At 29.5% G+C, this 11,603-nt stretch overlaps 2 protein-coding genes across 2 annotated transcripts in view; both read right to left on the bottom strand.

Moving 5' to 3' along the window:
* Positions 1-2,998: 2,998 nt before the first annotated feature.
* On the bottom strand, positions 2,999-4,509 carry LOC125874809 (probable 2-oxoglutarate-dependent dioxygenase AOP1). Its single transcript, XM_049555842.1, has 3 exons — positions 4,123-4,509; positions 3,697-4,018; positions 2,999-3,353 (listed from the first exon to the last, which is right to left on the bottom strand). Exons 1-3 carry the CDS (start codon positions 4,494-4,496, stop codon positions 3,105-3,107), a joined length of 945 nt encoding a protein of 314 aa, XP_049411799.1. The 5' UTR covers positions 4,497-4,509; the 3' UTR covers positions 2,999-3,104.
* A 5,737-nt stretch (positions 4,510-10,246) lies between these two features.
* LOC125873442 (probable 2-oxoglutarate-dependent dioxygenase AOP1.2) overlaps positions 10,247-11,603 on the bottom strand; it is a 2,327-nt gene continuing 970 nt past the window's right edge. The window contains exon 3 of the mRNA XM_049554379.1: positions 10,247-10,553. Within this exon, the coding sequence (XP_049410336.1) occupies positions 10,305-10,553 (249 nt within the window). The 3' untranslated portion in view covers positions 10,247-10,304. The remainder of the gene's footprint in view (positions 10,554-11,603) is intronic.

Genomic DNA, 11,603 nt, shown 5'->3' with positions numbered 1-11,603 from the left:
CCCCCAGCCACCCCCTCCCCCCAGCCCACCCCACCCTCCCTCCAACAAAATTAAGTTTATTTTTTAAAAAAATATTTTCAATTTCAATTCAAAAATCATTTTCTATTCTCTAGTAAAATTAAAAATTTTCTCAAAAATATTTTTCATTCATAAATCAAACACTAAAAAATCTTTTTCGGAAAATATGTTCTACTCACCAACCAAACATGAGAAAATAAGTAAAAAAATCTACTTGATTTCCAGGAAAAACATTTTCTAGGAAAACATTTCCTTCATACCAAACACACCCTAAATCACTATACAGCCTCATGCTAATGAATAGTGCAAAATAATGAGATGCATTTGATAGTTAGATTCTGACGGTATATTCAAGCCTCTCTTATTCTCCAACTTTATTAATTATCCAAAAAATTGATATTGTAAAAATTTTATCAATAATTGATATTGTAAAAATTTTATTTTGATTAAAGTGCAAACTTCATAAATATGTGTTTTTGAATTAAAAAAAAGGTGACTATATTGTTTTTTTAACANGTTTATCAAAGACTGTGTTTTTTTCTAATATCTTGTTAATATAATATTTAACTACTATTTTATTTGAATTATAATATTTGTTGTGTTTACATATTAATAAAAATTATATATATGCGCATATACATATATGCAAGAGAATTTATTCCAGATCTAGCAAAGAAAAGGAATATACTGCAAAAATTAATAAGAAAATTCAATAGACTTGATTGGACTGAAGAACATACACAATGTATAAAACACTTAAAAGAAGAATGCTCTAAGTTGCCAAAACTTAGATTACCAGATGAAAATGACAATTTAGTATTACAAACTGATGCGTCAGATTATCATTGGGGAGCATTATTCAATTCCATTTTTTGAAATAATCATTTCTNAAATTGTGGCAACTAAAGGGTTCATTATTAGTTTTAAAGGTCAAAAAATTATTTCGAAGGTTCTGAAATTTTGAGCATGATTTATAGGACTTATCTGCTTTTTTCTGGCTTAAAACTATTCCATTTTTTAAACAGATTTTTGGAAAAAAAAAAATAGATGTGTTCAGTGTTCTTCATATGTTTTAGAACATATTAATATGTCGTATATATAAACTATTAGAAATTCTTTGTCAGAGAATATTTTGTCCATTTTCCTTTGAAATATTTGAGGGGCATTTTTTAGCCCAAATGACATTACTATCCATTCATAATGTCCATTAGGTGTGCTAAAAGCAGTTAATGGAATAGATTCTTCTGCCAATTTTACTTGCCAGAATCCGCTTTTGCAATCAAACTTTGAAAAATAAGTTTTACCTTTTGCAAGGTTTATTAGATTATTTTTATTTGGGATAAAATATCCATCAAATAAATAATTTTTGTTAAGCTCTTTATAATTTATAGCCATACGAGCTTTTTCTCTTTTTATCTCAGCATGGTTTCTTACCATAAAAGCTGGACTACTATGAGGACTTTTACTTAATCTAATAAGTTTTAGATTGATTAATTCTTTGAGTTGAATTTTAAATTCAATTTTATTATCTTCATTGTAGAGCATGGGTTTTACTCTGATGATAATACTAGGATCTTTCAGGGTTAACTTAGCCTTTTCATGATTTTTTTTCCCATTTTTCTAATGGATTTTCTCCATAAGATTTTTTAAAGTTTTCTTTAATTTTTTCTAAATTAAGACATTTACAAGAAACTTTTCTTAGATTTTCTAAATATTTTCTTTTGTAATTTCCATTATCTTTTTCAAGACTGTAAGGATTTTGTTTTCTTGGGACTTTGATAAAATATCCACAAGGATTTTTAAAGCTTATCATATACAAGGTTTGATGATAATCCTGAAACTGTTGAATAAAATCATTACCTAGAAATAAATCATTTTCTAATTTATCATAGACACATATTTTGTTTATAGAAACAATATTTGATGGAAGTTTGTTGAAAATTAGTCCCGACACCTATGTGTTATCAGTTCTAATAACAAATTGTTTTGGCAAAAGGAAAGCTAAAAATTTCCTAATCCCTCTAACAATAGCTAATAATTATTTTTCATTAGTAGAATATCTTGTTTCTGCATCGTTAAATGTAGCACTTGTGTACCTGCAAATTTCATTTAGATCGGTTTGCAATAATGCTCCCCAATGATAATCTGACGCATCAGTTTGTAATACTATATATATATATATATATATATTCAGATGTTTAATAACAAACAGTCTTAATTCAGCATTTAGCTCTAGAGACAATATTAATCATTTAGACATGCATTCATATTCAGACGTCATAATTTTAATGAAAACAAATGAGGCCTAAAATGCTCACCACTATACTATAAAACCTGGTTGTATGAAAAATTTGATCATAACATACACCAAATATTTGATGTGCAAAGAAAAATAGACCTCCACGCATTAAAGGAAGTAGATGGCTAGTATAGAAAAAAGGACCAGCTAAAATTGTTACTGCTGAAATTTTAATTGACGTGACAGCATTTAATTAATTACAAACTTATTAAAAAACAAAATGGAGACTTATGAAATTTATGTTCCAAAATAATTTTAGATACTTATATAGTTGTATAGATGTAAATCTTCCGTGTCACGTAAATGACAGAAAATACTACTTCTATTCAAATAAACATGTGTTTTTTGAATGGGTTAGATAAGATCTTTAGGCAAAATAGGATAAGGGCAAAAAATCAAACAATAATCACCACAACATGAAATATTATGATACTTAACTTCCTCAACTTTTAAGATAAAATGTATTAATTTGGTAACTAATAATTTTATTTTAGTAATCAATGAAGAACAATATATTACAAATTTGTTGCTCAGATATTATAGTAAATTCCAATTGTAAATCAGTTTGTCTCAACGATCAAGAAATTTGACCTACTCTTTAACACACATATTTAATAAATGATGCAACAAAATTTATATCGTAATCAATGTAACAATATTTCACAATCATGCAAAGGCGGGCAAATTAACTAGTATTATTTTTCATATTAGTACATAAAACACAAGTATATACTCAAAGAAGTATACAAATTTATTTTACTAGTAAACATAATTTATTAAATTAAATTCAGACACCACAATAGGTCTTCAAAGCAGATTCACATTTCATGCCTTTTTCACTGTAGCTAAAAGCATGGAATTCACCATGATTATAGGGCTTATAGAGTAAAGGATGCTCTTCATCTACCAGCTCTTCTGGTGCCTTTATTATGTATCCAGCTTTAGGTGTTGAAAACAAACCAACTGAGTACCTTGTCTCCTTTCCTCTCATCATCACTCTATGATATGGTGCATGCATCCGACCATTTGTCCATGCCTACGTACAAAGACAATCCTTCAGATTCAAAAATTGAAAGATAGAAAAAGCTAAGTATATTTGAAATTCTATATATTCACAATATTAAAAAAAAAATTTTGCACAAATCAAGTCATCTGAAAATTAGCTATAGATGACGCCCATAAAAAAATGAGATCAATAGCCTAAAGAACAAGACATGTCATATGTCATAGCTGGTTAAAATAAGTTGATATTATAATTTATCTTTTTTGTTTTTTTTAATTTAGTGGCGGAGCAAATTATACTATATATATTGGGTGCTCAACGATCTTTTTTTAATTTTATAAAGAAAACAAAAGCAGATACTGTTGGAAGAGCTTACATGTAGAGAATCTCCAACCACGACAGTAAAAGTGTTTGGTGTAGGATCAAGATTTTTCCACTGTCCATCTTTGGTTAAAACTTGAAGACCATTTACTTGATCTTGATATAGTATGGCAAGACTTTTCTTGTCCGTGTGAGCACTTAGTCCCGTTTCAGTGTCATTGTTTTGAGGTGGTTTATACTTCATCAATCGAAGAATATAGTTGGTGGAATTCATATGCTCATCCATGTACTTTTCCACGCCTAAACTCTCCACAATCATCCTTCTTATTGTTTGGTCTAACTCTGCTAGTTGCTCTGAATATGACTGGATAGTTTTACTGACAATATATATATATAAGAATTAAAATCATAATAGTAAAAGCAACATACATGGCATGTTATAATAATAAGAATTAATATATGGAGAAGATTAATGTTTTACCAAAAAGAAGGGTTTCCTTGGGGCCATAGAATTTGAGTGAATTTTTCAACTTCATGAAAAATGTTAGCATCATCAATGCCCATGCTTTCAAAGAGTTGAATTGAAGGATGGTAGTTTCCAACGTAGCCATGGAAGGCTTCGGTTGATATGTTTCTAAGTTTTGTTTCTAAAGGGAGATCAAAAATCTCTTGTGAGAATTCAAAAATGGATTTTCTAAGATGTATTGAAATTTTATCAAAAGAAGCTTCAAAACAACCATATTCTACTAATGCTTTGTGAACTTGACTTTTCACTTGGTTCCATACAAGTGTGTCTGGCTTTAGATCTTCATGAGAAAAGTCTATTTTGGGAAGCTTAATGTTTTCAGAACCCATATTTTCTTGGAAGAATAGATTATTTTTAATATTTATTATGCTTAATTCTATGCATGCAATTGAATCTATTTATAAAGAATTTGAAATAATACAACCTTTTAGGTTGTGTGAAGGTAAGTACTTTTCCCATGTGATAACAAAATAACAAATCTTTAATGCAAATTGTTTATTAATTCAACAATAAGTAGGCCTTCCTAGCTAATTTATAGCATTGTTGCTACAAAAAAATTAAACTTCTTAGGTATGTATAGCTAGGCATAGTTTGGGCAAAATTGAAATTCAATATTTTTTTAAATTTTGGTTTGAATTTTGTATGAGGGCAAAGAATCAAACAATAATAACTACAACATGAAAGATGGACCAATATTCGAGCAAAGATTATGATACTTAACTCCTCAATAGTTAAGATAAAATATATTAATTTGATAACTAATAATATTATTGGTAATCCGTAAAGAACGATTACAAATTCGTAGCTAAGCAATCGCAGTAAACTTCAATGGTTCTTGTAATATTATAAAAAATATATATCATGAATTTCAATTGTTTAAAATATCTAGATAGATGATGAAATGTGTAATTCATCGGTCCTCCAAAATATAATATGTTGAACATAATAGAATATATGTGTACTGACATTAATGGACCTTTTTTTTGCAATTAATTGTGTTTTAGCTTTTGTCACAATTATTTCTAGTAATTTAATAGTCAATTATCTCATAATATCTTATTCATCTATAGATAATTTTCTCATTTTTAGTATATCGTTATAAAAAAAAATGGAGTACTTTTAAATGATATAATACACACCTATTGATATTTATAAATGAATCATTCAATTAATTATTATTTTTTAAAAAAAGATAAGTCTTCGACTCAACCACACATACTTTTTTATTTAAGTCTAGATAGCGTGCTCACCACTACACCACAGTATCTAATTGTATGAAAAAGTTGATCATGACTTGTACCAAATTTTTGATGCATGTGCAAAGAAAAATAGATATTTAGGCTTTAAAGGAAGTAGAGAACTAGTATAGGAAAAAGGACTATCCTAAATTATCATTTTCTCCGTCTTAATTTATGTAATATCATTTAATTAGATATGAGAATTCTTAAGAAAAGACAAAAAGAATTTTTCTGAAATTTTATGATTTAAAACAACCTTAGATTTTTGTATGAAGTTAAATTATTTTTAATATAGAAAAATAATATTCTCTTTTGAGACAAATTAAAAAAAAATGTCACATAATTGACAGAGAAATTACTACTTATATTCAAATAAACATGTGCTCTTTGAAGGGGTTAGGGAAGGTCTTCAGGCAAAACAGGAACAGGACAAAGCAAAAATTATGATACTTAACTTCCTCAATTTTTAAGGTAAATTATATAATTTTGATAACTAATAATTTTATCAGTAATCAATAAAGAACAATTACAAATTAGTAGCTCAGCTATATATTGTAAATTAAGGAATTTGACCTTCTCTTTGACACATATAATGGCTCAAACGGTTAGCCTCACAGAATCGGATAATTTTAATAATGAAACACTCAATTGATTTATGACTTGTTGCATGCAAAGAAGGAAAAAAATGAGCCAAGAATATAACACCTAAAGAAGAAGAAAATATGTTCATCAATCAAGGGATGCAGAATATATTCAAGATAGTCAAAATCATCAATCAAAGCAAAGAAATCAAAAAGGAAAGAAGTCAAAACACACTACATCAAGAGGGAAAGCCATGTGTTGTACGAGACACAAAAGGAAAACAAATATTGCATTTACTATTGCAATAAAGATATGTCTTGATCTCTAGAATCAATCAGATTCCAGAATCAATCAAGCAGATCATATGATCAATCAGAGATTTCAGAAATCAATCAAATATACTCAAGATTGTAGAATATATTCAAGACTGCAGAACAAATCACCTAAGGAAGGAAAGAGATAATGTGCATCAATCAAAGGATACTTTCAAGACAACAAGATCAATTAACATCCAAGACTGCAAGGAAGAAATTGAAATCAAGGGATGCATTCAAGTTAACAAGATCAGCCAAAGATTTAAGACCACAAGAAGATCATCATACAAAGGAATAAATCGATTTGCTCATGCACATATCTGATATGGACATGACTCAGCAAATCAATCAGAATAAAATCAAGGACTTAATCAAAGATCCTTGATTAAAAATCCCTTGGGTTTCCGTAAAAGAGCAAAGTCCTCCAAAGCTATATAAACCTCTCTTAGTCATAGTTGTGAAGTACACACTTCACTTGAACTTATATTGTAATATTCTTTTATCTTTCATAAAACTTTGTACACACTTGAGTGAACAATTGAAAAGAAAAGAGAAAGAAAGATCTGAGTGTAGGTTATACAAGTAAAGGTTGTGTCGAAGAAGAATATCTAATTTGCATATCAGAAGGGGCTCTTAATTGTAATATTCTGTAACACCCAAGTTCTCAACAAGCTCTTAAGGAAACCCTTGTAACCCAAGGGGACTGGAAGTAGGCACCACATCGGTGTTTCGAACCAGTATAAACTCTCTGTGTCATTTACTTACTATTTTTACTATCTCTGTATATCTGTTTTACTAACGTGCAGATCAGTCAACTGACCAGAGTAGAAAGTCAACTGAAGGGAATTTTAATTCACCATATGAGAATTCTTAAGAAAAGACAAAGAATTTTTTTGAAATTTTATGATTTAAAACAACCTTAGATATTTGTATGAAGTTAAATTATTTTTAATATAGAAAAATAATATTCTCTTTTGAGACAAATTAAAAAAAAATGTCACATAATTGACAGAGAAATTACTACTTATATTCAAATAAACATGTGCTCTTTGAAGGGGTTAGGGAAGGTCTTCAGGCAAAACAGGAACAGGACAAAGCAAAAATTATGATACTTAACTTCCTCAATTTTTAAGGTAAATTATATAATTTTGATAACTAATAATTTTATCAGTAATCAATAAAGAACAATTACAAATTAGTAGCTCAGCTATATATTGTAAATTAAGGAATTTGACCTTCTCTTTGACACATATAATGGCTCAAACGGTTAGCCTCACAGAATCGGATAATTTTAATAATGAAACACTCAATTGATTTATGACTTGTTGCATGCAAAGAAGGAAAAAAATGAGCCAAGAATATAACACCTAAAGAAGAAGAAAATATGTTCATCAATCAAGGGATGCAGAATATATTCAAGATAGTCAAAATCATCAATCAAAGCAAAGAAATCAAAAAGGAAAGAAGTCAAAACACACTACATCAAGAGGGAAAGCCATGTGTTGTACGAGACACAAAAGGAAAACAAATATTGCATTTACTATTGCAATAAAGATATGTCTTGATCTCTAGAATCAATCAGATTCCAGAATCAATCAAGCAGATCATATGATCAATCAGAGATTTCAGAAATCAATCAAATATACTCAAGATTGTAGAATATATTCAAGACTGCAGAACAAATCACCTAAGGAAGGAAAGAGATAATGTGCATCAATCAAAGGATACTTTCAAGACAACAAGATCAATTAACATCCAAGACTGCAAGGAAGAAATTGAAATCAAGGGATGCATTCAAGTTAACAAGATCAGCCAAAGATTTAAGACCACAAGAAGATCATCATACAAAGGAATAAATCGATTTGCTCATGCACATATCTGATATGGACATGACTCAGCAAATCAATCAGAATAAAATCAAGGACTTAATCAAAGATCCTTGATTAAAAATCCCTTGGGTTTCCGTAAAAGAGCAAAGTCCTCCAAAGCTATATAAACCTCTCTTAGTCATAGTTGTGAAGTACACACTTCACTTGAACTTATATTGTAATATTCTTTTATCTTTCATAAAACTTTGTACACACTTGAGTGAACAATTGAAAAGAAAAGAGAAAGAAAGATCTGAGTGTAGGTTATACAAGTAAAGGTTGTGTCGAAGAAGAATATCTAATTTGCATATCAGAAGGGGCTCTTAATTGTAATATTCTGTAACACCCAAGTTCTCAACAAGCTCTTAAGGAAACCCTTGTAACCCAAGGGGACTGGAAGTAGGCACCACATCGGTGTTTCGAACCAGTATAAACTCTCTGTGTCATTTACTTACTATTTTTACTATCTCTGTATATCTGTTTTACTAACGTGCAGATCAGTCAACTGACCAGAGTAGAAAGTCAACTGAAGGGAATTTTAATTCACCTTCCCCCCCTCCACCTCTTGACTTTCACAAACCACCTAGAAATTTTACTAAGCTCAACAGTGATGGAAATTGTGTTCAAGAAAGTTATGATGGAAGAGGGCTAATCAGAGACAGTTCATGGATTTATCATCTGCTTCAGGAAAGCCAACAAATCTGTTGATATATTATCATTCAAGAGCTATAGAGTTGATGCAATACATGATTTAAACTCTTTCTCTGATCTCTCGAGGGAAATTAGGGGATTAATTAACACAGATAGATGGGAACTCCCTTCCTTCAGAATGCAGTAGGTCAAACCTTCTAATTTTATTTACAAACCCCCCTGAATCCTCTTTGTCAAGGAGTCAAGTTAGTATAGTAATAGCTAGCTTAGACTCCCCCTTTTTTGGTGTTAACTTGTAGAGTTTATCTAACTCTATTTATACCCCAAGATCTTGTATTGAGTTTGGTGTGTCAAACTTCAAAATGTAATTCTTTCATATCAATGATCATTGGAGGCAGTTAAAAAAAAAAATCAACAATCTTTTACCATCAAAAATTTAATCAAAATATGAGACTCATACAAATATCAACTAACATTGCAATTCGGTTATAGAGTAAGGATTAAACAGACCAATAACAATGTTGGACCGAGGAAGATTCTATCGTAATGAATTTGAATCTCGCTAAAGTGAGCAATATATCATTTCATCAGTCTAAAAAAAAATATTTTTCTTAAAATTTTCTAACTGTAATTATAAGTATTTTCATAGGCAATTCTTAAAAGTTTTACATTAAATTACTCATTCCGATTCTCATATTAAACATGAAAAACTAAATTAGAGCGTAAAAGAAATCAAATTCCTTAGATACATGAACATTATTTTAAATAATCATCTTGAAAAGAAAACAAATTGCACAACTATCACGTACGATAACGATTTGGTGAATATACATTCATATATTTATGAGGTTAAGTAACAAGTTAGCCTTATTATTCTTTTCATTTTTCTATATTTGTAACAGTGTACTAATATTTTTGAAATATAGTAATTTGCTGGATTTTTCTCCGATCTCTTATCACAAATATTATATTATAATTCATTAAAAAAAACTCAAAACTTTTACCAAAAGTTGAATAACAAGCGATAAAAGATTTTTTTTCAGATAAAGTGATTTGTAGATTACTATATGTTCTCACCATACGAGGAATTTCAATAATCTTTTTTAGTTATATATGGCGTGTTATAAAAGTGAGAAAGTGTGGGTTTTGATTTTATTTAAGAGTGGGTCAAAACTCGACAAATATTTAAACACACATGAATTTATATTTGAGTTAAAAGAAGAATGACGTTGATATCTACCTATTAAAATTACAAAAAATTTGTAGTGTAGATTTATTTAATATTCAAATCTTAAAAAGTATTTCGTTTATGATGCATCAAAAATTATATTATAATCAACATTAGAATATTTAGCGATCGCGTAAAGTACGGATAAATTAACTAGGATCATTTCTCAGACTAGCTAGTACATAAAACACAAGCATATACTCACAAGGAGCATATTTATTTAGTCTACTAGTAAATATAATCAAGTTAATTAAATTCAGACTCCACAATAGGCCTTCAAAGCAAAATCACATTTCATGTCTTTTTCAGTGTAGCCAAAAGCAAGGAATTCATGATAATCAAAGGGCTTAAAGAGTAAAGGATGATCTTCATCTACCAACTCTTTTGGTGCCTTTATTATGTATCCACCTTTAGGTATTGATAACAAACCAATTGAATACCTTGCTTCGTTTCCTCTCATCATCACTCTATGAAATGGTGCATGCATCCGACCATTTGTCCATGCCTACATACAACAATAATCCTTCATATTCAAAAAAGCTAAATATGTTTGAACTTTATACTTGCAAATACAAAAGAATATATTCACAAACTATAATCATCTAAAATAATAGTTATAGATATAATCGGCCAAAAAAAAGGGATAGTAACCAAAAACATAAGACACATTACCTATCTTAATTGGTAAAAGTAAGTTGATATTATAATTTATTGGGAAAATACATAAAAACCCCCCTGAACTTGGCACGAAAACTTACTTTAGTACTTCAACTACACGGGTGTTTATATACCCCCCTAATCTCATTTAAAGTGAATAAATACCCCCCTAAGAATACAAAACCAGTCTCACAGTGGCAAGTATACTACACATGCGCCAAGTCATTGCCATATCAACGCCACATCATTGCCACGTCAGAATCGTGTTGGAAATCAGTTTTAAAATTTAATTTTTTTCCCTTCTCTCTCCAATGGATGCACTACCTTCCACCTCCATTAGTGTTTTCTCATTTCTTGCTTGATTATCATTAATTTTCACTAATGACTTCTCTATTTTCAACCTCAATATCTTCTAACACTTTCACTAATTTCTTTTGAGAAAATTCTCATACATTTTCTATCAATATCCATTGATGTGAGATTGCAATAAATATGGACCTACATTGAATTTTTTACCGATTTATTGCTCTCTTTGGTATTTGAGGACAAATAAATCAACTAAAAATGTAGATGAATTCGATCCTTTAGTAAAAAAAAAAACAACCCTTTCCAATATTCCATCTTCAAAAACCCTTATTTTTTCATAACATACAACAATCATAATTTTTGAAATCATAAAAATGTGTTAATGAAATTTTCTTTTGTTTGATAGAAATCTCAAGTTTGATCAGAACGAAGTTTAATGATTTTTCTCTCTTTAGTAGATCTGGAAAAAAAAAGAAAAAGAGATGAAGATTAAGATGCAGGTGAGGTAGGGTACAATGGGGGTATTCAGAGAAGGAGAAAGGGCGAGATAATGGGGTTCAAAATAAGTGAAAAGGGCGGGGGGGGGGGGGGG

The sequence above is a fragment of the Solanum stenotomum genome, chromosome 8 (assembly GCF_019186545.1).
Source record: "Solanum stenotomum isolate F172 chromosome 8, ASM1918654v1, whole genome shotgun sequence".
NCBI lineage: Eukaryota > Viridiplantae > Streptophyta > Magnoliopsida > Solanales > Solanaceae > Solanum > Solanum stenotomum.
This window is presented reverse-complemented; position numbering and strand designations above follow the sequence as displayed.